Genomic DNA, 21,966 nt, shown 5'->3' with positions numbered 1-21,966 from the left:
GATCTGAACATGTTCATCCATACCGTCTTTGTGCAGGTATTCGTTTGAGCGTGAGGTAAGCACTGTATCAGCGAGTGGAAAACCTTGCCACAAGCAGTAGTACATGAGCACTACCGCTCCCCAGTGTTTGAACACTTCAATTGTCCCGCCCCATCAATTTTGTGTGCATGAAAAAGCAGACCCAACCTCCTCTACCTCACCGAGCTCGCCTCTTAGTAAACCTAATTGCAACAGTCTTGTTAGGAGGTTGCCTTGAAGCCTGTGATACCAAGGAGTAGGTGACCCCACCACCCCCTTTCCGATAGATCTAGCTATTGGAGGGATTGCATTACACATGTTTCCATGTTGCAGCAACATGCTTTTCAGGAGTATGCTGTTGCTGGGAATCTGTATCGCCATGATTCAATCTCTTCTGGATGCTCCTTTGACTCCCCCCCCCCCCCCCCCCCCCTACTCTCCCCTCTTAGTTTCCCCAACCCCCAGAAAAGTGGACCCTGTAGTGGGCAATTCCGATGCATCTGACACACAAAAGGTGACCGTGAGAATGTTTACTATAAGTCTAACCACTGGCAATCGCTCAGGATGGCATTCCAGCCCATCATTCTTTTGCCCACCATGATACCTCTGATTAGACCTAGCCATAACAGATCAGTTTGGGTCATACCAGATCCTCTCTGAACCGGAACACAAGATCTGTTTTAACCTGATTATGCTTATTCAGGCAACTGAACTTAGTTCCAGAAGCAAAGTGAGCAAGGGACCTACATCTAGGCATACCATTGGCCACTTAAGAAGTTACATTAAATGCACAAAAGGCGACAGGAGGAATGCCGGAAAGGGAGCTTAGGATTTGCCAAACGTCTCCCTGTTCGCCAGAGACAAAGCCCTGGCAAAACAGCAGCTTTGACTTGTTTCTGGATCCTCTGAACATATGAAGCCTTAAGGTTAAGTCCTCTAGTGGTGGTGCGGCTCCCTGTGGCTGTGATAGACCTTCTGCCAATCTAATTACCTCTGTAGAGAATCAGCCCAATTCCCTGTGTCCCAACTTGGCCACATGGTTCTGTTCGCACTATTGCAAGGCAAGACCATCTTTTTTTTCTCCAAATCACTGACAGGAATTACCCCTCTTTACCACCTAATAGTCGAAGAAAGACTTCAAAAAGAAGAGCAGGCCTATTCCTGTGGTCTCATGTTCCAAGAAGGCTCTCTAATCTCTGGGTACGTACCACATCCACATGCTTTTTGTCCGAGAAGACTGTTCACAACCTGGATATCTGGCACGCTTGCACTTTTATACTGAATCAGGAGCCTGATACTGTGTGCCAATATTAATGGCAGTAATGTTGGTTGAGTGGCAGTTTTAACGTCCCCATTGCTAGACAAATTATATCTGTGTCACCCATTGCTACATCAGATATGGAGCCCCACAGCCATCATTTGTGAGTATTAATAATGATTAGTAGGCATTCTTCAAGGATATATTTGCTAGAGACACCTTCCCGGCAACTAGCTGGACCACCCTACTTGCACTTTCCTCCCAAATAAACGTAAATGTTGCCAAGAATTTCTGTGCACCCTGTTTACCTAAACTACCCAATGCTTCCTTCTCGCTTTCTCATTTATTTTCAATCACAGTGAAATCTACACACAGTTTCCTTGTGTGCCCAGCAATTTTCAGGCATTTAACAACAAGGGGTGGTGATGGACAGAGTTTCTGAATTAAGCAGAATACTCTCACCCAGTCAAGAGATCAGGGCTAGATCCAACACCGTTTTTTAGCTCACTGCACCATCCCAGTTCAGAACCTGGCTATATGCAAATTAGTCTGTTCCTGTCCCAGTGCATGATGGGAACAGGGCAAACCAAACTACCAAGCCAATTCTTACACTGGGAAGGAAACAAGCTTCCGGGGACTGGTTTCTGGCATTTCAGCCGTCGTCGGCCCGGCTTGCTTGAATCCTGATGGTGCAATGAGCAAGGGACTCACATCTGAGTATACCCTTCCACGCTTAGGGTGGACAAAATATTTAACAACAAGGGGTGGTGATGGACAGAGTTTCTGAATTAAGCAGAATACTCTCACCCAGTCAAGAGATCAGGGCTAGATCCAACACCGTTTTTTAGCTCACTGCACCATCCCAGTTCAGAACCTGGCTATATGCAAATTAGTCTGTTCCTGTCCCAGTGCATGATGGGAACAGGGCAAACCAAACTACCAAGCCAATTCTTACACTGGGAAGGAAACAAGCTTCCGGGGACCGGTTTCTGGCATTTCAGCCGTCGTCGGCCCGGCTTGCTTGAATCCTGATGGTGCAATGAGCAAGGGACTCACATCTGAGTATACCCTTCCACGCTTAGGGTGGACAAAATATTTAACAACAAGGGGTGGTGATGGACAGAGTTTCTGAATTAAGCAGAATACTCTCACCCAGTCAAGAGATCAGGGCTAGATCCAACACCGTTTTTTAGCTCACTGCACCATCCCAGTTCAGAACCTGGCTATATGCAAATTAGTCTGTTCCTGTCCCAGTGCATGATGGGAACAGGGCAAACCAAACTACCAAGCCAATTCTTACACTGGGAAGGAAACAAGCTTCCGGGGACCGGTTTCTGGCATTTCAGCCGTCGTCGGCCCGGCTTGCTTGAATCCTGATGGTGCAATGAGCAAGGGACTCACATCTGAGTATACCCTTCCACGCTTAGGGTGGACAAAATCTTTTCTGAATCGTTTTTGGCCACTATAGGTGTGGCAGGGTATACTCAGACGTGAGTCCCTTGCTCACTGCTCCATCAGGAGTCAAGCAAGCCGGGCCGAGGACGGCTGAAATGCCAGAAACCGGTCCCCGGAAGCTTGTCTCCTTTCTGGTGAAGAATTGGCTTGGTAGTTTGGTCTGCCCTGTTCCCATGATGCACTGGGCCAGGGACAGACTAATTTGCATATAGCCAGGTTCTGAGCTGGGATGTGGCAGTGAGCTAAATAACGGTGATGGATCAAGCCCTGATCTTTGGACTGGGTAAGAGTGGTCTGCTTAATTCAGACACTCTGTTCATCACCACCCCCTTTTCTGAATCGTTTTTGGCCACTATAGGTGTGGCAGGGTATACTCAGACATGAGTCCCTTGCTCACTGCTCCATCAGGAGTCAAGCAAGCCGGGCCGACGACGGCTGAAATGCCAGAAACCGGTCCCCGGGAGCTTGTCTCCTTTCTGGTGAAGAATTGGCTTGGTAGTTTGGTCTGCCCTGTTCCCATGATGCACTGGGCCAGGGACAGACTAATTTGCATATAGCCAGGTTCTGAGCTGGGATGGGGCAGTGAGCTAAATAACGGTGATGGATCAAGCCCTGATCTTTGGACTGGGTAAGAGTGGTCTGCTTAATTCAGACACTCTGTTCATCACCACCCCCTTTTCTGAATGGTTTTTGGCCACTATAGGTGTGGCAGGGTATACTCAGACATGAGTCCCTTGCTCACTGCTCCATCAGGAGTCAAGCAAGCCGGGCCGACGACGGCTGAAATGCCAGAAACCGGTCCCCGGAAGCTTGTCTCCTTTCTGGTGAAGAATTGGCTTGGTAGTTTGGTCTGCCCTGTTCCCATGATGCACTGGGCCAGGGACAGACTAATTTGCATATAGCCAGGTTCTGAGCTGGGATGGGGCAATGAGCTAAATAACGGTGATGGATCAAGCCCTGATCTTTGGACAGGGTAAGAGTGGTCTGCTTAATTCAGACACTCTGTTCATCACCACCCCCTTTTCTGAATCGTTTTTGGCCACTATAGGTGTGGCAGGGTATACTCAGACATGAGTCCCTTGCTCACTGCTCCATCAGGAGTCAAGCAAGCCGGGCCGACGAAGGCTGAAATGCCAGAAACCGGTCCCCGGAAGCTTGTCTCCTTTCTGGTGAAGAATTGGCTTGGTAGTTTGGTCTGCCCTGTTCCCATGATGCACTGGGCCAGGGACAGACTAATTTGCATATAGCCAGGTTCTGAGCTGGGATGGGGCAATGAGCTAAATAACGGTGATGGATCAAGCCCTGATCTTTGGACAGGGTAAGAGTGGTCGGCTTAATTCAGACACTCTGTTCATCACCACCCCCTTTTCTGAATCGTTTTTGGCCACTATAGGTGTGGCAGGGTATACTCAGACATGAGTCCCTTGCTCACTGCTCCATCAGGAGTCAAGCAAGCCGGGCCGACGACGGCTGAAATGCCAGAAACCGGTCCCCGGAAGCTTGTCTCCTTTCTGGTGAAGAATTGGCTTGGTAGTTTGGTCTGCCCTGTTCCCATGATGCACTGGGCCAGGGACAGACTAATTTGCATATAGCCAGGTTCTGAGCTGGGATGGGGCAGTGAGCTAAATAACGGTGATGGATCAAGCCCTGATCTTTGGACTGGGTAAGAGTGGTCTGCTTAATTCAGACACTCTGTTCATCACCACCCCCTTTTCTGAAGCAATTTTCAGGCAACAGTAACAATGTCAAGATAACACTGGTGATTTGATGCTCCCGCTGGAGAGAGAGAACTTTTTGTCTTGTGTCAGTTTTGACTCATCATAAAGTAGCACCGAGAATTAATATGCCTGCTGCAAAGCACATGTACCATGCAGATCCCAGAATTGTATTGTATGTAGATAGCTCAGTGGGTTACTGCTTCATCACAAATATGTTTTTTTTGTACTTTAAGTTCATAAATTACAATACTAACGGCCCTGTGCCATGTATATGGTGTATGAACTGTCTTCAAAAAGCTGCTTCCAAACTGAAAGTTATAGGTTAGTTAGAACGTTGTCTCCCATTCACCTCCCCCACACCCCAACCCACCTCTCATTATTTTAATTTTTCTGAAAAGCAAATTCTTATTCGCAAAACCTACCACAACCACTATGTTTGGTGGTAAACCTGTGGTTGTGCTTCTCCAGACCAGGCACCCTTAATAAAATATGATGTATGGATGACTTGTGGCTCCTACACCTTGTAGTCCTTTTTTTGTCTTATGTAGCATACGTTGATTCATCCCTGTATGATTCATTGACCCTGTATTACATGTATGTGATGTAAAGTGCTCTGACACCCTATGAGTAGAGCTATAAAACAAAAGAAATAGATGTAACTTTGGACTGCAGCACTCGGTTCAAATGTGCAGCTCCTCGTCTTTATCTTATGCCCTGTGGTTTTACTTCTCCAGCCGTTATGTTTCGTGCAGGAGTGAGTGAATGCAGCATAATATGTACGTAGGCAGTTGCGTCCTTTTCCTTGCTTTTTAGGTTTTGCCTAGCGAAAGCTGCGCTCTGCGCAGCTTTTCGCGCAGGCGAAATCCTGTTGAGAACTGTAGGGTGCTTTGGGTCGGCCCTCGTCATTGATTGGCTGGCTCCGTAAACGGAGCCTTGCCATTGGACGAGGGGCCTGTCCGTCAATGCCGGACCAGACACGGGGGCGTTCCTGACATTCTTTCCCTTTTGCCGACGTCACGCGACGCCGGGAACGCCCCCGAGTCTGGTCCGGCATTGCCGGCACCTCCCTTGCTCTACTGTCATCACCACAACACTGCGCCCATTTTATCCCAAGCTAAACACTCGGAGAGGCGCAGTGACCGGGTCTTTGAAGGCCGCTCTCCCAATGAAAACAAGTTTTCTCTCCGAGTCAGCACGAGCAGGAAGACGAGCAGCGCGCCTCCCAGCTGGCCTCTCGCATCAGCATCCAGAGCTGCCCTGCGCGGTGTGTAGCTTCAGTGGAGCTTCAGAGTGCAGAGTGGAGCTTCAGAGTGGAGCTTCAGAGTGGAGCTTCAGAGTGGAGCTTCAGAGTGGAGCTTCAGAGTGCAGCTTCAGAGTGGAGCTTCAGAGTGCAGAGTGGAGCTTCAGAGTGCAGATTCAGAGTGGAGCTTCAGAGTGCAGAGTGGAGCTTCAGAGTGCAGATTCAGAGTGGAGCTTCAGAGTGCAGAGTGGAGCTTCAGAGTGGAGCTTCAGAGTGCAGAGTGGAGCTTCAGAGTGCAGAGTGGAGCTTCAGAGTGGAGCTTCAGAGTGCAGAGTGGAGCTTCAGAGTGCAGAGTGGAGCTTCAGAGTGGAGCTTCAGAGTGCAGAGTGGAGCTTCATAGTGCAGAGTGGAGCTTCAGAGTGGAGCTTCAGAGTGCAGAGTGGAGCTTCAGAGTGGAGCTTCAGAGTGCAGAGTGGAGCTTCAGAGTGGAGCTTCAGAGTGCAGAGTGGAGCTTCAGAGTGCAGAGTGGAGCTTCAGAGTGGAGCTTCAGAGTGGAGCTTCAGAGTGGAGCTTCAGAGTGGAGCTTCAGAGTGGAGCTTCAGAGTGGAGCTTCAGAGTGGAGCTTCAGAGTGCAGAGTGGAGCTTCAGAGTGCAGAGTGGAGCTTCAGAGTGGAGCTTCAGAGTGCAGAGTGGAGCTTCAGAGTGCAGAGTGGAGCTTCAGAGTGCAGAGTGGAGCTTCAGAGTGGAGCTTCAGAGTGGAGCTTCAGAGTGGAGCTTCAGAGTGGAGCTTCAGAGTGCAGAGTGGAGCTTCAGAGTGCAGAGTGGAGCTTCAGAGTGCAGAGTGGAGCTTCAGAGTGGAGCTTCAGAGTGCAGAGTGGAGCTTCAGAGTGGAGCTTCAGAGTGCAGAGTGGAGCTTCAGAGTGGAGCTTCAGAGTGCAGAGTGGAGCTTCAGAGTGGAGCTTCAGAGTGCAGAGTGGAGCTTCAGAGTGGAGCTTCAGAGTGGAGCTTCAGAGTGGAGCTTCAGAGTGGAGCTTCAGAGTGGAGCTTCAGAGTGGAGCTTCAGAGTGGAGCTTCAGAGTGGAGCTTCAGAGTGGAGCTTCAGAGTGGAGCTTCAGAGTGGAGCTTCAGAGTGGAGCTTCAGAGTGGAGCTTCAGAGTGGAGCTTCAGAGTGGAGCTTCAGAGTGCAGCTTCAGAGTGCAGCTTCAGAGTGCAGCTTCAGAGTGGAGCTTCAGAGTGCAGCTTCAGAGTGGAGCTTCAGAGTGCAGCTTCAGAGTGGAGCTTCAGAGTGCAGCTTCAGAGTGGAGCTTCAGAGTGCAGAGTGGAGCTTCAGAGTGGAGCTTCAGAGTGGAGCTTCAGAGTGCAGAGTGGAGCTTCAGAGTGGAGCTTCAGAGTGGAGCTTCAGAGTGGAGCTTCAGAGTGGAGCTTCAGAGTGGAGCTTCAGAGTGGAGCTTCAGAGTGGAGCTTCAGAGTGGAGCTTCAGAGTGGAGCTTCAGAGTGGAGCTTCAGAGTGGAGCTTCAGAGTGGAGCTTCAGAGTGGAGCTTCAGAGTGGAGCTTCAGAGTGGAGCTTCAGAGTGCAGATTCAGAGTGGAGCTTCAGAGTGCAGAGTGGAGCTTCAGAGTGGAGCTTCAGAGTGCAGAGTGGAGCTTCAGAGTGGAGCTTCAGAGTGCAGAGTGGAGCTTCAGAGTGCAGAGTGGAGCTTCAGAGTGCAGAGTGGAGCTTCAGAGTGGAGCTTCAGAGTGCAGAGTGGAGCTTCAGAGTGGAGCTTCAGAGTGGAGCTTCAGAGTGGAGCTTCAGAGTGGAGCTTCAGAGTGGAGCTTCAGAGTGGAGCTTCAGAGTGGAGCTTCAGAGTGGAGCTTCAGAGTGGAGCTTCAGAGTGGAGCTTCAGAGTGGAGCTTCAGAGTGGAGCTTCAGAGTGCAGAGTGGAGCTTCAGAGTGCAGAGTGGAGCTTCAGAGTGCAGAGTGGAGCTTCAGAGTGCAGAGTGGAGCTTCAGAGTGCAGAGTGGAGCTTCAGAGTGGAGCTTCAGAGTGGAGATTCAGAGTGGAGCTTCAGAGTGGAGCTTCAGAGTGGAGCTTCAGAGTGGAGATTCAGAGTGGAGATTCAGAGTGGAGATTCAGAGTGGAGCTTCAGAGTGCAGAGTGGAGCTGCAGAGTGCAGATTCAGAGTGCAGAGTGGAGCTTCAGAGTGCAGATTCAGAGTGGAGCTTCAGAGTGCAGAGTGGAGCTTCAGAGTGCAGAGTGGAGCTTCAGAGTGGAGCTTCAGAGTGCAGAGTGGAGCTTCAGAGTGGAGCTTCAGAGTGCAGAGTGGAGCTTCAGAGTGCAGAGTGGAGCTTCAGAGTGCAGAGTGGAGCTTCAGAGTGCAGAGTGGAGCTTCAGAGTGGAGCTTCAGAGTGGAGCTTCAGAGTGGAGCTTCAGAGTGGAGCTTCAGAGTGGAGCATCAGAGTGGAGCATCAGAGTGGAGCATCAGAGTGGAGCATCAGAGTGGAGCATCAGAGTGGAGCATCAGAGTGGAGCATCAGAGTGGAGCATCAGAGTGGAGCATCAGAGTGGAGCATCAGAGTGGAGCATCAGAGTGGAGCATCAGAGTGGAGCATCAGAGTGGAGCATCAGAGTGGAGCTTCAGAGTGGAGCTTCAGAGTGGAGCTTCAGAGTGGAGCTTCAGAGTGGAGCATCAGAGTGCAGAGTGGAGCTTCAGAGTGCAGAGTGGAGCTTCAGAGTGCAGATTCAGAGTGGAGCTTCAGAGTGCAGAGTGGAGCTTCAGAGTGCAGAGTGGAGCTTCAGAGTGCAGATTCAGAGTGGAGCTTCAGAGTGCAGAGTGGAGCTTCAGAGTGCAGAGTGGAGCTTCAGAGTGCAGAGTGGAGCTTCAGAGTGCAGAGTGGAGCTTCAGAGTGCAGATTCAGAGTGCAGAGTGGAGCTTCAGAGTGGAGCTTCAGAGTGGAGCTTCAGAGTGGAGCTTCAGAGTGGAGCTTCAGAGTGGAGCTTCAGAGTGGAGCTTCAGAGTGGAGCTTCAGAGTGGAGCTTCAGAGTGGAGCTTCAGAGTGGAGCTTCAGAGTGGAGCTTCAGAGTGGAGCTTCAGAGTGGAGCTTCAGAGTGGAGCTTCAGAGTGGAGCTTCAGAGTGGAGCTTCAGAGTGGAGCTTCAGAGTGCAGATTCAGAGTGGAGCTTCAGAGTGCAGATTCAGAGTGGAGCTTCAGAGTGGAGCTTCAGAGTGGAGCTTCAGAGTGGAGCTTCAGAGTGGAGCTTCAGAGTGGAGCTTCAGAGTGGAGCTTCAGAGTGGAGCTTCAGAGTGGAGCTTCAGAGTGGAGCTTCAGAGTGCAGATTCAGAGTGGAGCTTCAGAGTGCAGATTCAGAGTGCAGATTCAGAGTGGAGCTTCAGAGTGCAGATTCAGAGTGCAGCTTCAGAGTGGAGCTTCAGAGTGCAGAGTGGAGCTGCAGATTCAGAGTGGAGCTGCAGAGTGCAGATTCAGAGTGCAGAGTGGAGCTTCAGAGTGCAGATTCAGAGTGCAGAGTGGAGCTTCAGAGTGCAGATTCAGAGTGGAGCATCAGAGTGCAGATTCAGAGTGGAGCTTCAGAGTGCAGAGTGGAGCTTCAGAGTGCAGATTCAGAGTGGAGCTTCAGAGTGCAGAGTGGAGCTTCAGAGTGCAGATTCAGAGTGGAGCTTCAGAGTGCAGAGTGGAGCTTCAGAGTGCAGATTCAGAGTGGAGCTTCAGAGTGCAGAGCGAAAAGCTGCGCTCTGCGCAGCTTTTCGCGCAGGCGAAATCCTGTTGAGAACTGTAGGGTGCTTTGGGTCGGCCCTCGTCATTGATTGGCTGGCTCCGTAAACGGAGCCTTGCCATTGGACGAGGGGCCTGTCCGTCAATGCCGGACCAGACACGGGGGCGTTCCTGACATTCTTTCCCTTTTGCCGACATCACGCGACGCCGGGAACTGGAGCTTCAGAGTGGAGCTTCAGAGTGGAGCTTCAGAGTGGAGCTTCAGAGTGGAGCTTCAGAGTGGAGCTTCAGAGTGGAGCTTCAGAGTGCAGAGTGGAGCTTCAGAGTGGAGCTTCAGAGTGCAGAGTGGAGCTTCAGAGTGGAGCTTCAGAGTGGAGCTTCAGAGTGGAGCTTCAGAGTGGAGCTTCAGAGTGGAGCTTCAGAGTGCAGAGTGGAGCTTCAGAGTGGAGCTTCAGAGTGCAGAGTGGAGCTTCAGAGTGCAGAGTGGAGCTTCAGAGTGCAGAGTGGAGCTTCAGAGTGCAGAGTGGAGCTTCAGAGTGGAGCTTCAGAGTGGAGCTTCAGAGTGGAGCTTCAGAGTGGAGCTTCAGAGTGGAGCTTCAGAGTGGAGCTTCAGAGTGGAGCTTCAGAGTGCAGAGTGGAGCTTCAGAGTGGAGCTTCAGAGTGGAGCTTCAGAGTGGAGCTTCAGAGTGGAGCTTCAGAGTGGAGCTGCAGAGTGCAGAGTGGAGCTTCAGAGTGGAGCTTCAGAGTGGAGCTTCAGAGTGGAGCTTCAGAGTGGAGCTTCAGAGTGGAGCTTCAGAGTGGAGCTTCAGAGTGGAGCTTCAGAGTGGAGCTTCAGAGTGCAGAGTGGAGCTTCAGAGTGGAGCTTCAGAGTGCAGAGTGGAGCTTCAGAGTGGAGCTTCAGAGTGCAGAGTGGAGCTTCAGAGTGGAGCTTCAGAGTGCAGAGTGGAGCTTCAGAGTGGAGCTTCAGAGTGGAGCTTCAGAGTGGAGCTTCAGAGTGGAGCTTCAGAGTGCAGAGTGGAGCTTCAGAGTGCAGAGTGGAGCTTCAGAGTGGAGCTTCAGAGTGGAGCTTCAGAGTGGAGCTTCAGAGTGGAGCTTCAGAGTGGAGCTTCAGAGTGGAGCTTCAGAGTGGAGCTTCAGAGTGGAGCTTCAGAGTGCAGAGTGGAGCTTCAGAGTGGAGCTTCAGAGTGCAGAGTGGAGCTTCAGAGTGGAGCTTCAGAGTGCAGAGTGGAGCTTCAGAGTGCAGAGTGGAGCTTCAGAGTGGAGCTTCAGAGTGGAGCTTCAGAGTGGAGCTTCAGAGTGGAGCTTCAGAGTGGAGCTTCAGAGTGGAGCTTCAGAGTGGAGCTTCAGAGTGGAGCTTCAGAGTGGAGCTTCAGAGTGCAGAGTGGAGCTTCAGAGTGGAGCTTCAGAGTGCAGAGTGGAGCTTCAGAGTGGAGCTTCAGAGTGCAGAGTGGAGCTTCAGAGTGGAGCTTCAGAGTGGAGCTTCAGAGTGGAGCTTCAGAGTGGAGCTTCAGAGTGGAGCTTCAGAGTGGAGCTTCAGAGTGGAGCTTCAGAGTGGAGCTTCAGAGTGGAGCTTCAGAGTGGAGCTTCAGAGTGGAGAGTGGAGCTTCAGAGTGGAGCTTCAGAGTGGAGAGTGGAGCTTCAGAGTGGAGCTTCAGAGTGGAGAGTGGAGCTTCAGAGTGGAGCTTCAGAGTGGAGAGTGGAGCTTCAGAGTGGAGCTTCAGAGTGGAGAGTGGAGCTTCAGAGTGGAGCTTCAGAGTGGAGCTTCAGAGTGGAGCTTCAGAGTGGAGCTTCAGAGTGGAGCTTCAGAGTGGAGCTTCAGAGTGCAGAGTGGAGCTTCAGAGTGGAGCTTCAGAGTGGAGCTTCAGAGTGGAGCTTCAGAGTGGAGCTTCAGAGTGGAGCTTCAGAGTGCAGAGTGGAGCTTCAGAGTGCAGATTCAGAGTGGAGCTTCAGAGTGCAGAGTGGAGCTTCAGAGTGCAGAGTGGAGCTTCAGAGTGCAGATTCAGAGTGGAGCTTCAGAGTGCAGAGTGGAGCTTCAGAGTGGAGCTTCAGAGTGCAGAGTGGAGCTTCAGAGTGGAGCTTCAGAGTGCAGAGTGGAGCTTCAGAGTGGAGCTTCAGAGTGCAGAGTGGAGCTTCAGAGTGGAGCTTCAGAGTGGAGCTTCAGAGTGGAGCTTCAGAGTGGAGCTTCAGAGTGGAGCTTCAGAGTGGAGCTTCAGAGTGCAGAGTGGAGCTTCAGAGTGGAGCTTCAGAGTGCAGAGTGGAGCTTCAGAGTGGAGCTTCAGAGTGCAGAGTGGAGCTTCAGAGTGCAGAGTGGAGCTTCAGAGTGCAGATTCAGAGTGGAGCTTCAGAGTGCAGAGTGGAGCTTCAGAGTGGAGCTTCAGAGTGGAGCTTCAGAGTGGAGCTTCAGAGTGGAGCTTCAGAGTGGAGCTTCAGAGTGGAGCTTCAGAGTGGAGCTTCAGAGTGGAGCTTCAGAGTGGAGCTTCAGAGTGGAGCTTCAGAGTGGAGCTTCAGAGTGGAGCTTCAGAGTGGAGCGTGGAGCTTCAGAGTGGAGCTTCAGAGTGCAGAGTGGAGCTTCAGAGTGGAGCTTCAGAGTGCAGAGTGGAGCTTCAGAGTGGAGCTTCAGAGTGGAGCTTCAGAGTGGAGCTTCAGAGTGGAGCTTCAGAGTGGAGCTTCAGAGTGGAGCTTCAGAGTGGAGCTTCAGAGTGGAGCTTCAGAGTGGAGCTTCAGAGTGGAGCTTCAGAGTGGAGCTTCAGAGTGGAGCTTCAGAGTGGAGCTTCAGAGTGGAGCTTCAGAGTGGAGCTTCAGAGTGCAGATTCAGAGTGCAGATTCAGAGTGGAGCTTCAGAGTGGAGCTTCAGAGTGGAGCTTCAGAGTGGAGCTTCAGAGTGGAGCTTCAGAGTGCAGAGTGGAGCTTCAGAGTGGAGCTTCAGAGTGGAGCTTCAGAGTGCAGAGTGGAGCTTCAGAGTGCAGAGTGGAGCTTCAGAGTGCAGAGTGGAGCTTCAGAGTGGAGCTTCAGAGTGCAGAGTGGAGCTTCAGAGTGCAGAGTGGAGCTTCAGAGTGGAGCTTCAGAGTGCAGAGTGGAGCTTCAGAGTGGAGCTTCAGAGTGCAGAGTGGAGCTTCAGAGTGCAGAGTGGAGCTTCAGAGTGGAGCTTCAGAGTGGAGCTTCAGAGTGGAGCTTCAGAGTGGAGCTTCAGAGTGGAGCTTCAGAGTGGAGCTTCAGAGTGGAGCTTCAGAGTGGAGCTTCAGAGTGGAGCTTCAGAGTGGAGCTTCAGAGTGGAGCTTCAGAGTGGAGCTTCAGAGTGCAGAGTGGAGCTTCAGAGTGGAGCTTCAGAGTGGAGCTTCAGAGTGGAGCTTCAGAGTGGAGCTGCAGAGTGCAGAGTGGAGCTTCAGAGTGCAGATTCAGAGTGGAGCTTCAGAGTGCAGAGTGGAGCTTCAGAGTGGAGCTTCAGAGTGCAGAGTGGAGCTTCAGAGTGCAGAGTGGAGCTTCAGAGTGGAGCTTCAGAGTGCAGAGTGGAGCTTCAGAGTGGAGCTTCAGAGTGGAGCTTCAGAGTGCAGAGTGGAGCTTCAGAGTGGAGCTTCAGAGTGCAGAGTGGAGCTTCAGAGTGGAGCTTCAGAGTGCAGAGTGGAGCTTCAGAGTGCAGATTCAGAGTGGAGCTTCAGAGTGCAGAGTGGAGCTTCAGAGTGCAGATTCAGAGTGGAGCTTCAGAGTGCAGAGTGGAGCTTCAGAGTGGAGCTTCAGAGTGCAGAGTGGAGCTTCAGAGTGGAGCTTCAGAGTGCAGAGTGGAGCTTCAGAGTGGAGCTTCAGAGTGCAGAGTGGAGCTTCAGAGTGGAGCTTCAGAGTGCAGAGTGGAGCTTCAGAGTGGAGCTTCAGAGTGGAGCTTCAGAGTGGAGCTTCAGAGTGGAGCTTCAGAGTGGAGCTTCAGAGTGGAGCTTCAGAGTGGAGCTTCAGAGTGGAGCTTCAGAGTGGAGCTTCATAGTGCAGAGTGGAGCTTCAGAGTGCAGAGTGGAGCTTCAGAGTGCAGAGTGGAGCTTCAGAGTGCAGAGTGGAGCTTCAGAGTGGAGCTTCAGAGTGGAGCTTCAGAGTGGAGCTTCAGAGTGGAGCTTCAGAGTGGAGCTTCAGAGTGGAGCTTCAGAGTGCAGAGTGGAGCTGCAGATTCAGAGTGGAGCTTCAGAGTGGAGCTTCAGAGTGCAGAGTGGAGCTGCAGATTCAGAGTGGAGCTGCAGAGTGCAGATTCAGAGTGCAGAGTGGAGCTTCAGAGTGCAGATTCAGAGTGCAGAGTGGAGCTTCAGAGTGCAGATTCAGAGTGGAGCATCAGAGTGCAGATTCAGAGTGGAGCTTCAGAGTGCAGAGTGGAGCTTCAGAGTGCAGATTCAGAGTGGAGCTTCAGAGTGCAGAGTGGAGCTTCAGAGTGCAGATTCAGAGTGGAGCTTCAGAGTGCAGAGTGGAGCTTCAGAGTGGAGCTTCAGAGTGCAGAGTGGAGCTTCAGAGTGGAGCTTCAGAGTGCAGAGTGGAGCTTCAGAGTGGAGCTTCAGAGTGCAGAGTGGAGCTTCAGAGTGCAGAGTGGAGCTTCAGAGTGGAGCTTCAGAGTGCAGAGTGGAGCTGCAGAGTGGAGCTTCAGAGTGCAGAGTGGAGCTTCAGAGTGGAGCTTCAGAGTGGAGCTTCAGAGTGGAGCTTCAGAGTGGAGCTTCAGAGTGGAGCTTCAGAGTGGAGCTTCAGAGTGGAGCTTCAGAGTGGAGCTTCAGAGTGGAGCTTCAGAGTGGAGCTTCAGAGTGGAGCTTCAGAGTGGAGCTTCAGAGTGGAGCTTCAGAGTGGAGCATCAGAGTGCAGAGTGGAGCATCAGAGTGCAGAGTGGAGCTTCAGAGTGCAGATTCAGAGTGGAGCTTCAGAGTGCAGAGTGGAGCTTCAGAGTGCAGAGTGGAGCTTCAGAGTGCAGATTCAGAGTGGAGCTTCAGAGTGCAGAGTGGAGCTTCAGAGTGCAGAGTGGAGCTTCAGAGTGCAGAGTGGAGCTTCAGAGTGCAGAGTGGAGCTTCAGAGTGCAGAGTGGAGCTTCAGAGTGCAGAGTGGAGCTTCAGAGTGGAGCTTCAGAGTGGAGCTTCAGAGTGGAGCTTCAGAGTGGAGCTTCAGAGTGGAGCTTCAGAGTGGAGCTTCAGAGTGCAGAGTGGAGCTGCAGATTCAGAGTGGAGCTGCAGAGTGCAGATTCAGAGTGCAGAGTGGAGCTTCAGAGTGCAGATTCAGAGTGCAGAGTGGAGCTTCAGAGTGCAGATTCAGAGTGGAGCATCAGAGTGCAGATTCAGAGTGGAGCTTCAGAGTGCAGAGTGGAGCTTCAGAGTGGAGCTTCAGAGTGCAGAGTGGAGCTTCAGAGTGCAGATTCAGAGTGGAGCTTCAGAGTGCAGAGTGGAGCTTCAGAGTGGAGCTTCAGAGTGCAGAGTGGAGCTTCAGAGTGCAGAGTGGAGCTTCAGAGTGGAGCTTCAGAGTGCAGAGTGGAGCTGCAGAGTGGAGCTTCAGAGTGCAGAGTGGAGCTTCAGAGTGGAGCTTCAGAGTGGAGCTTCAGAGTGGAGCTTCAGAGTGGAGCTTCAGAGTGGAGCTTCAGAGTGGAGCTTCAGAGTGGAGCTTCAGAGTGGAGCTTCAGAGTGGAGCTTCAGAGTGGAGCTTCAGAGTGGAGCTTCAGAGTGGAGCTTCAGAGTGGAGCTTCAGAGGGGAGCTTCAGAGTGGAGCATCAGAGTGCAGAGTGGAGCATCAGAGTGCAGAGTGGAGCTTCAGAGTGCAGATTCAGAGTGGAGCTTCAGAGTGCAGAGTGGAGCTTCAGAGTGCAGAGTGGAGCTTCAGAGTGCAGATTCAGAGTGGAGCTTCAGAGTGCAGAGTGGAGCTTCAGAGTGCAGAGTGGAGCTTCAGAGTGCAGAGTGGAGCTTCAGAGTGCAGAGTGGAGCTTTAGAGTGCAGAGTGGAGCTTTAGAGTGCAGAGTGGAGCTTTAGAGTGCAGAGTGGAGCTTCAGAGTGCAGAGTGGAGCTTCAGAGTGCAGATTCAGAGTGGAGCTTCAGAGTGCAGAGTGGAGCTTCAGAGTGCAGAGTGGAGCTTCAGAGTGCAGAGTGGAGCTTCAGAGTGCAGAGTGGAGCTTCAGAGTGCAGAGTGGAGCTTTAGAGTGCAGAGTGGAGCTTTAGAGTGCAGAGTGGAGCTTCAGAGTGCAGATTCAGAGTGCAGAGTGGAGCTTCAGAGTGGAGCTTCAGAGTGGAGCTTCAGAGTGGAGCTTCAGAGTGGAGCTTCAGAGTGGAGCTTCAGAGTGGAGCTTCAGAGTGGAGCTTCAGAGTGCAGAGTGGAGCTTCAGAGTGCAGCTTCAGAGTGCAGATTCAGAGTGGAGCTTCAGAGTGCAGAGTGGAGCTTCAGAGTGCAGATTCAGAGTGGAGCTTCAGAGTGCAGAGTGGAGCTTCAGAGTGGAGCTTCAGAGTGCAGAGTGGAGCTTCAGAGTGCAGAGTGGAGCTTCAGAGTGGAGCTTCAGAGTGCAGAGTGGAGCTTCAGAGTGGAGCTTCAGAGTGGAGCTTCAGAGTGGAGCTTCAGAGTGGAGCTTCAGAGTGGAGCTTCAGAGTGGAGCTTCAGAGTGGAGCTTCAGAGTGGAGCTTCAGAGTGGAGCTTCAGAGTGGAGCTTCAGAGTGGAGCTTCAGAGTGGAGCTTCAGAGTGGAGCATCAGAGTGGAGCTTCAGAGTGGAGCTTCAGAGTGGAGCTTCAGAGTGGAGCTTCAGAGTGCAGAGTGGAGCTTCAGAGTGCAGAGTGGAGCTTCAGAGTGCAGAGTGGAGCTTCAGAGTGCAGATTCAGAGTGGAGCTTCAGAGTGCAGAGTGGAGCTTCAGAGTGCAGAGTGGAGCTTCAGAGTGCAGAGTGGAGCTTCAGAGTGCAGATTCAGAGTGGAGCTTCAGAGTGCAGAGTGGAGCTTCAGAGTGCAGATTCAGAGTGGAGCTTCAGAGAGCAGAGTGGAGCTTCAGAGTGCAGAGTGGAGCTTCAGAGTGCAGCTTCAGAGTGCAGAGTGGAGCTTCAGAGTGCAGATTCAGAGTGGAGCTTCAGAGTGCAGATTCAGAGTGGAGCTTCAGAGTGCAGATTCAGAGTGGAGCTTCAGAGTGCAGATTCAGAGTGGAGCTTCAGAGTGCAGATTCAGAGTGGAGCTTCAGAGTGCAGATTCAGAGTGGAGATTCAGAGTGGAGATTCAGAGTGCAGCTTCAGAGTGCAGAGTGGAGCTGCAGATTCAGAGTGGAGCTGCAGAGTGGAGCTGCAGAGTGCAGATTCAGAGTGCAGAGTGGAGCTTCAGAGTGCAGATTCAGAGTGCAGAGTGGAGCTTCAGAGTGCAGATTCAGAGTGCAGAGTGGAGCTTCAGAGTGCAGATTCAGAGTGGAGCATCAGAGTGCAGATTCAGAGTGGAGCTTCAGAGTGCAGAGTGGAGCTTCAGAGTGCAGATTCAGAGTGGAGCTTCAGAGTGCAGAGTGGAGCTTCAGAGTGCAGAGTGCAGAGTGGAGCTTCAGAGTGCAGAGTGGAGCTTCAGAGTGCAGATTCAGAGTGGAGCTTCAGAGTGCAGAGTGGAGCTTCAGAGTGCAGATTCAGAGTGGAGCTTCAGAGTGCAGAGTGGAGCTTCAGAGTGCAGAGTGGAGCTTCAGAGTGCAGAGTGGAGCTTCAGAGTGCAGATTCAGAGTGGAGCTTCAGAGTGCAGAGTGGAGCTTCAGAGTGCAGAGTGGAGCTTCAGAGTGCAGAGTGGAGCTTCAGAGTGCAGATTCAGAGTGGAGCTTCAGAGTGCAGAGTGGAGCTTCAGAGTGCAGATTCAGAGTGGAGCTTCAGAGAGCAGAGTGGAGCTTCAGAGTGCAGAGTGGAGCTTCAGAGTGCAGATTCAGAGTGGAGCTTCAGAGTGCAGCTTCAGAGTGCAGAGTGGAGCTTCAGAGTGCAGATTCAGAGTGGAGCTTCAGAGTGCAGATTCAGAGTGGAGCTTCAGAGTGCAGATTCAGAGTGGAGCTTCAGAGTGCAGATTCAGAGTGGAGCTTCAGAGTGGAGCTTCAGAGTGGAGCTTCAGAGTGCAGATTCAGAGTGGAGATTCAGAGTGGAGATTCAGAGTGCAGCTTCAGAGTGCAGAGTGGAGCTGCAGATTCAGAGTGGAGCTGCAGAGTGGAGCTGCAGAGTGCAGATTCAGAGTGCAGAGTGGAGCTTCAGAGTGCAGATTCAGAGTGCAGAGTGGAGCTTCAGAGTGCAGATTCAGAGTGGAGCATCAGAGTGCAGATTCAGAGTGGAGCTTCAGAGTGCAGAGTGGAGCTTCAGAGTGCAGATTCAGAGTGGAGCTTCAGAGTGCAGAGTGGAGCTTCAGAGTGCAGAGTGCAGAGTGGAGCTTCAGAGTGCAGAGTGGAGCTTCAGAGTGCAGATTCAGAGTGGAGCTTCAGAGTGCAGAGTGGAGCTTCAGAGTGCAGATTCAGAGTGGAGCTTCAGAGTGCAGAGTGGAGCTTCAGAGTGCAGATTCAGAGTGGAGCTTCAGAGTGCAGAGTGGAGCTTCAGAGTGGAGCTTCAGAGTGCAGAGTGGAGCTTCAGAGTGCAGAGTGGAGCTTCAGAGTGGAGCTTCAGAGTGCAGAGTGGAGCTTCAGAGTGGAGCTTCAGAGTGCAGAGTGGAGCTTCAGAGTGGAGCTTCAGAGTGGAGCTTCAGAGTGGAGCTTCAGAGTGGAGCTTCAGAGTGGAGCTTCAGAGTGGAGCTTCAGAGTGGAGCTTCAGAGTGGAGCTTCAGAGTGGAGCTTCAGAGTGCAGAGTGGAGCTTCAGAGTGCAGAGTGGAGCTTCAGAGTGCAGAGTGGAGCTTCAGAGTGCAGATTCAGAGTGGAGCTTCAGAGTGCAGAGTGGAGCTTCAGAGTGCAGAGTGGAGCTTCAGAGTGCAGATTCAGAGTGGAGCTTCAGAATGCAGAGTGGAGCTTCAGAGTGCAGAGTGGAGCTTCAGAGTGCAGAGTGGAGCTTCAGAGTGCAGAGTGGAGCTTCAGAGTGCAGAGTGGAGCTTCAGAGTGGAGCTTCAGAGTGGAGCTTCAGAGTGGAGCTTCAGAGTGGAGCTTCAGAGTGGAGCTTCAGAGTGCAGCTTCAGAGTGCAGAGTGGAGCTTCAGAGTGCAGCTTCAGAGTGCAGAGTGGAGCTTCAGAGTGCAGAGTGGAGCTTCAGAGTGCAGAGTGGAGCTTCAGAGTGCAGAGTGGAGCTTCAGAGTGCAGAGTGGAGCTTCAGAGTGGAGCTTCAGAGTGTCAAGAGCAATGCCAATAGCTCTAACTTTAACAAAGGCAAAACCATTGCATTGTAAATGCTTGTTCTAACCGCGCAGTGGACTCCAGAGAAAAGGTCCTCTTGTGAAATATTCCAGTGTGTGTTGTAACACACGGTCGTTGCGCAACGCACTCCCGAGCTTTAAAGTGGCAAGGGAAGGCGCGAGTTTTCTTTCGATGGAGGAGACCTTCAGTAACTAGACACGCTCGCGCCAGCGCCCGGCCGCAGCCCAGGGAAGTGTTAACGGCAGAGGCCGGCGTTAATTTCTTGGAAGTACAGCGGGTGGGCGGACGCTGCGCGCGCCATGGAGGAAGACGCGTTTTCTGTGGCTAGGTTCGTGCTGAGGGAAATACATGTGTGCGGCCCGCCCTTCGTTTGACACAGCGGCTGCACGTGCACCTTCGGGCGTTTTGATTCATTTTTTCTTGGCCGCTGAATGCTGCGGAATGGAAAGAGTGGCCAGAGAGAGAGTGAGCCCGCAGCAGCCTGGGCTCGCCATTGAAGGAGACCCGTTCGTCCTTCATGCTGGTTGACCGCGTTATGTAAGTGTTGCTGCTGAGCCAGCCACCGGCTAGGTGGGCGCGCGGAACAGAGAGCAAGGACCGGGTGGGAGATTTAGATGTGCGCATTTCCTTCAGTCTGCCCTGTCAGTGGAACCTGTTCTGTGCCCAGTGGCACAAGAAACGTTTCTAGGCACACCCACCTCGAGATAGTATTGCCAAACGGTATACTCTTTGTTTTTGCATGAAACACACCTGATTTAAGGACACCGGGTCATAGGTCTATTTCTAATTGTGTAGCACTTCGTTCTGGATTTCACAACACTGCAATAGATGCCGTCAGAGTAGCAGGAAATCTGTTGTGTTGGACAGCGTCCCAAAAACCTTCAATGTTAAATGATTTTGTGTTCTTTGGTCTCCTGTGCGTATTTTCTTTCTTTACAATTGGTGGGTCGTTGATTTGGGAAGAGTAAACTCTAGTGAGGTTTAATAAATGTGTTGTATTTATTTGTTTTGAAAGTTCAGCATATTTAAACACTCTGCCATGTTTTCAAGCATGAACATTGCATTATCCCGTTCTGTTGGGCAAATAACTATGTCGGCTTTTCGTCGCAATTGATTTATTGGAGGAAGTTCCAAAACTGCTCGCCACCACATAGCTAGACTTAGTCCCCACATATGTGACTCTGCTATTATGTCTCGTATCTTTGGCAACTTCCTTCTGCCAGCTCCAAGGCCAATGCCAATCCCTAATAATACCTGGCACAATAGTTGGGCCTATATTGTTCTGGCACTCATTGGTTTGGGCCAGAGATGCTGCTCTGTATGTCTGCTATATAAAATGTTGTGATTTGAATAAAACTTTGAGTTCTCTGTGTCGCCCCTCCCCCAAGTCCCTCTTGAGTACTCCTTTTCTCACACCCCTCCACTATCCCCTTCCATTCTTTACAGAAACACATATCGGACTCCAGCCAGGTTTATACAGCCTGGACGTGAGATTGTTGGATTCTTAGGAAGGAACAGTTATTCTTGAGGTTAAAGTGTATACATGACTTATCAAAACTTTATTGCAAGAGTCTACTTCCCCTGAGCTTTTTTTTCTGGGGCTCTGTTACGTGCACTTTCTTCATTAAATATATTTCATTGAGTTCATTGGTGTTTAAACTCAGATTATTTGTGATCTCTTGTACTATTATAATACTCCCCGCCAGTGAACTCTAAAATTTAAAAGTGCGGATTGAATTTGCTTTTTGTTGTGAAAAGTTATCATTGTTTGCTCACATGGTTCTGTTTCGCCCCTCTTTAGATCCCCGTGAAAAAAACGACTTATGAAATGGCAGAGTGTGTATCAGAATGCGAACAGAGGCACCCATTACTAAACCGAGACCACCATAATGGTAACATTACAGGTGAGACCAGCTTGGCACAGCAACTGTCTGTTGTGTTTATTTTCATCACTCAAACAGGTGGTGTTTGTGGGGCAACATTTAAAATAAAGAGCATTACACGAGTTATGCATTCAATTACAGGTGTTGGAGTTCTTGAAAGATGTAGATTCGAAATGCCGGATTCTGAAGGTGAGCCAAACTTTTTTTGATGTGTGAGGAAGTTCAGTAGTTGAAGAGCTGGGCAGAGGAGGTTCTGAAAATGAGGTTCTTCTGTGGAGAGCATATTATTGTTAATGCAAATAAATCAGGACACCCTGCAACTCCAACTGCAGGGAAAATGCACAATGTAGAAAACAACAATTGGCATTCTAAATTCTATATCACAATAAATGTTAACAATATCTAAACATGATGGCCAAATACATAGAACATTGTTAGGAAAAATCACAGTTTAATGATGAAATAAAGTAATACAATTAATAAATACAATAAATGCAAAAAAAGGATCCTATCCTATGTGTGAAAGGTAGAGGAGGGTATTAGCAACCGTATAACATTTTGGAAGGAACTTGCACTCTCCCTGCTGAGTAAGATAGTGTAAATATAAATGGTTATCCGACCAAGGTGTCTATATACCCTGCAGCACTCTTTATACAAGAAACCGAGCCACTACTTTACAAACTTAGAAAGCTCACTAGTCCAGCTGCTATGGGGCACCAAGTGAAAACGGGTAAAACTCTACACACTCCAACGAAAGTGGGAGGAATGGAGGTACCGCAATTGGAATTATATTACATGGTCTTGCAGCTCCAGCATGCAGTATTTTGGAGGGATGAGGATAACAACTGGGAGAAGATGTAGCCTGACGGCTAGAGCAGTCGAACTCGAAACTGGGAAACTGGGTTCAAGTCTCAGCAACAATGCTCAACATCCTGCTATTCTGGGCAAATCACCTAATCTTCCCATGCCTAACAAAAATGAATGTCCATCTGTAGCGAAACTAGTGCTCATGTAAAGCGCTCTGATACCCGATATCGTGGGTCTAGTTCGTGCTATATGAAACTCATTGAAAAATAATAATACTAGCGCGTACACACGGAGTAGTCTCCCTTCCGGAGCTGCTCATGATGGGGGCGGGGGTACCTGCCTCTTATCTATACACTATTCGACATGTTGCAGCGGTTTGGGAAACTGGAATTAAGAAGGTTGTTCGACACGCGCCCTGTGCCCCAGATATGCCATTGTGGGTGGTGAAACCCCTTAAGAAGATAGCAGACTCAATGTCTATTAAGAAGCGGGCAGACAAGGGATGTCATACAATGGGGGACTTGCATAGTAATGAACATTTTATAACGCAAGAGGAGGCCGAAAACAATTTTGCACTGGGAAGATGGCAATTCTTACAGTATGGGAAGATATCCGCTGTGGCCCG

The 21,966-nt window shown here is 50.9% G+C and overlaps 1 protein-coding gene across 7 annotated transcripts in view; it reads left to right on the top strand.

Annotated features, from left to right (window-relative positions):
* VMP1 (vacuole membrane protein 1) overlaps positions 1–21,966 on the top strand; it is a 917,545-nt gene that overhangs the window by 48,706 nt on the left and 846,873 nt on the right. For 3 of the 7 annotated variants that reach the window (XM_078679830.1, XM_078679832.1, XM_078679833.1), the window contains 2 exons: positions 20,453–20,555; positions 20,676–20,723. In XM_078679830.1, coding sequence (XP_078535956.1) covers positions 20,480–20,555; positions 20,676–20,723 — 124 coding nt within the window. In that variant the 5' untranslated portion in view covers positions 20,453–20,479. Of the gene's footprint in view, positions 1–18,776; positions 19,189–20,452; positions 20,556–20,675; positions 20,724–21,966 lie in introns of those variants that run through there. The other 4 variants (XM_078679834.1, XM_078679836.1, XM_078679831.1 and 1 more) reach the window with 3 other exon arrangements.

Source organism: Lissotriton helveticus, chromosome 3_1, assembly GCF_964261635.1.
Source record: "Lissotriton helveticus chromosome 3_1, aLisHel1.1, whole genome shotgun sequence".
Classification (NCBI taxonomy): domain Eukaryota; kingdom Metazoa; phylum Chordata; class Amphibia; order Caudata; family Salamandridae; genus Lissotriton; species Lissotriton helveticus.
Note: the sequence above shows the minus strand (reverse complement) of the source record. Positions and strands in the feature narration are given on the sequence as shown.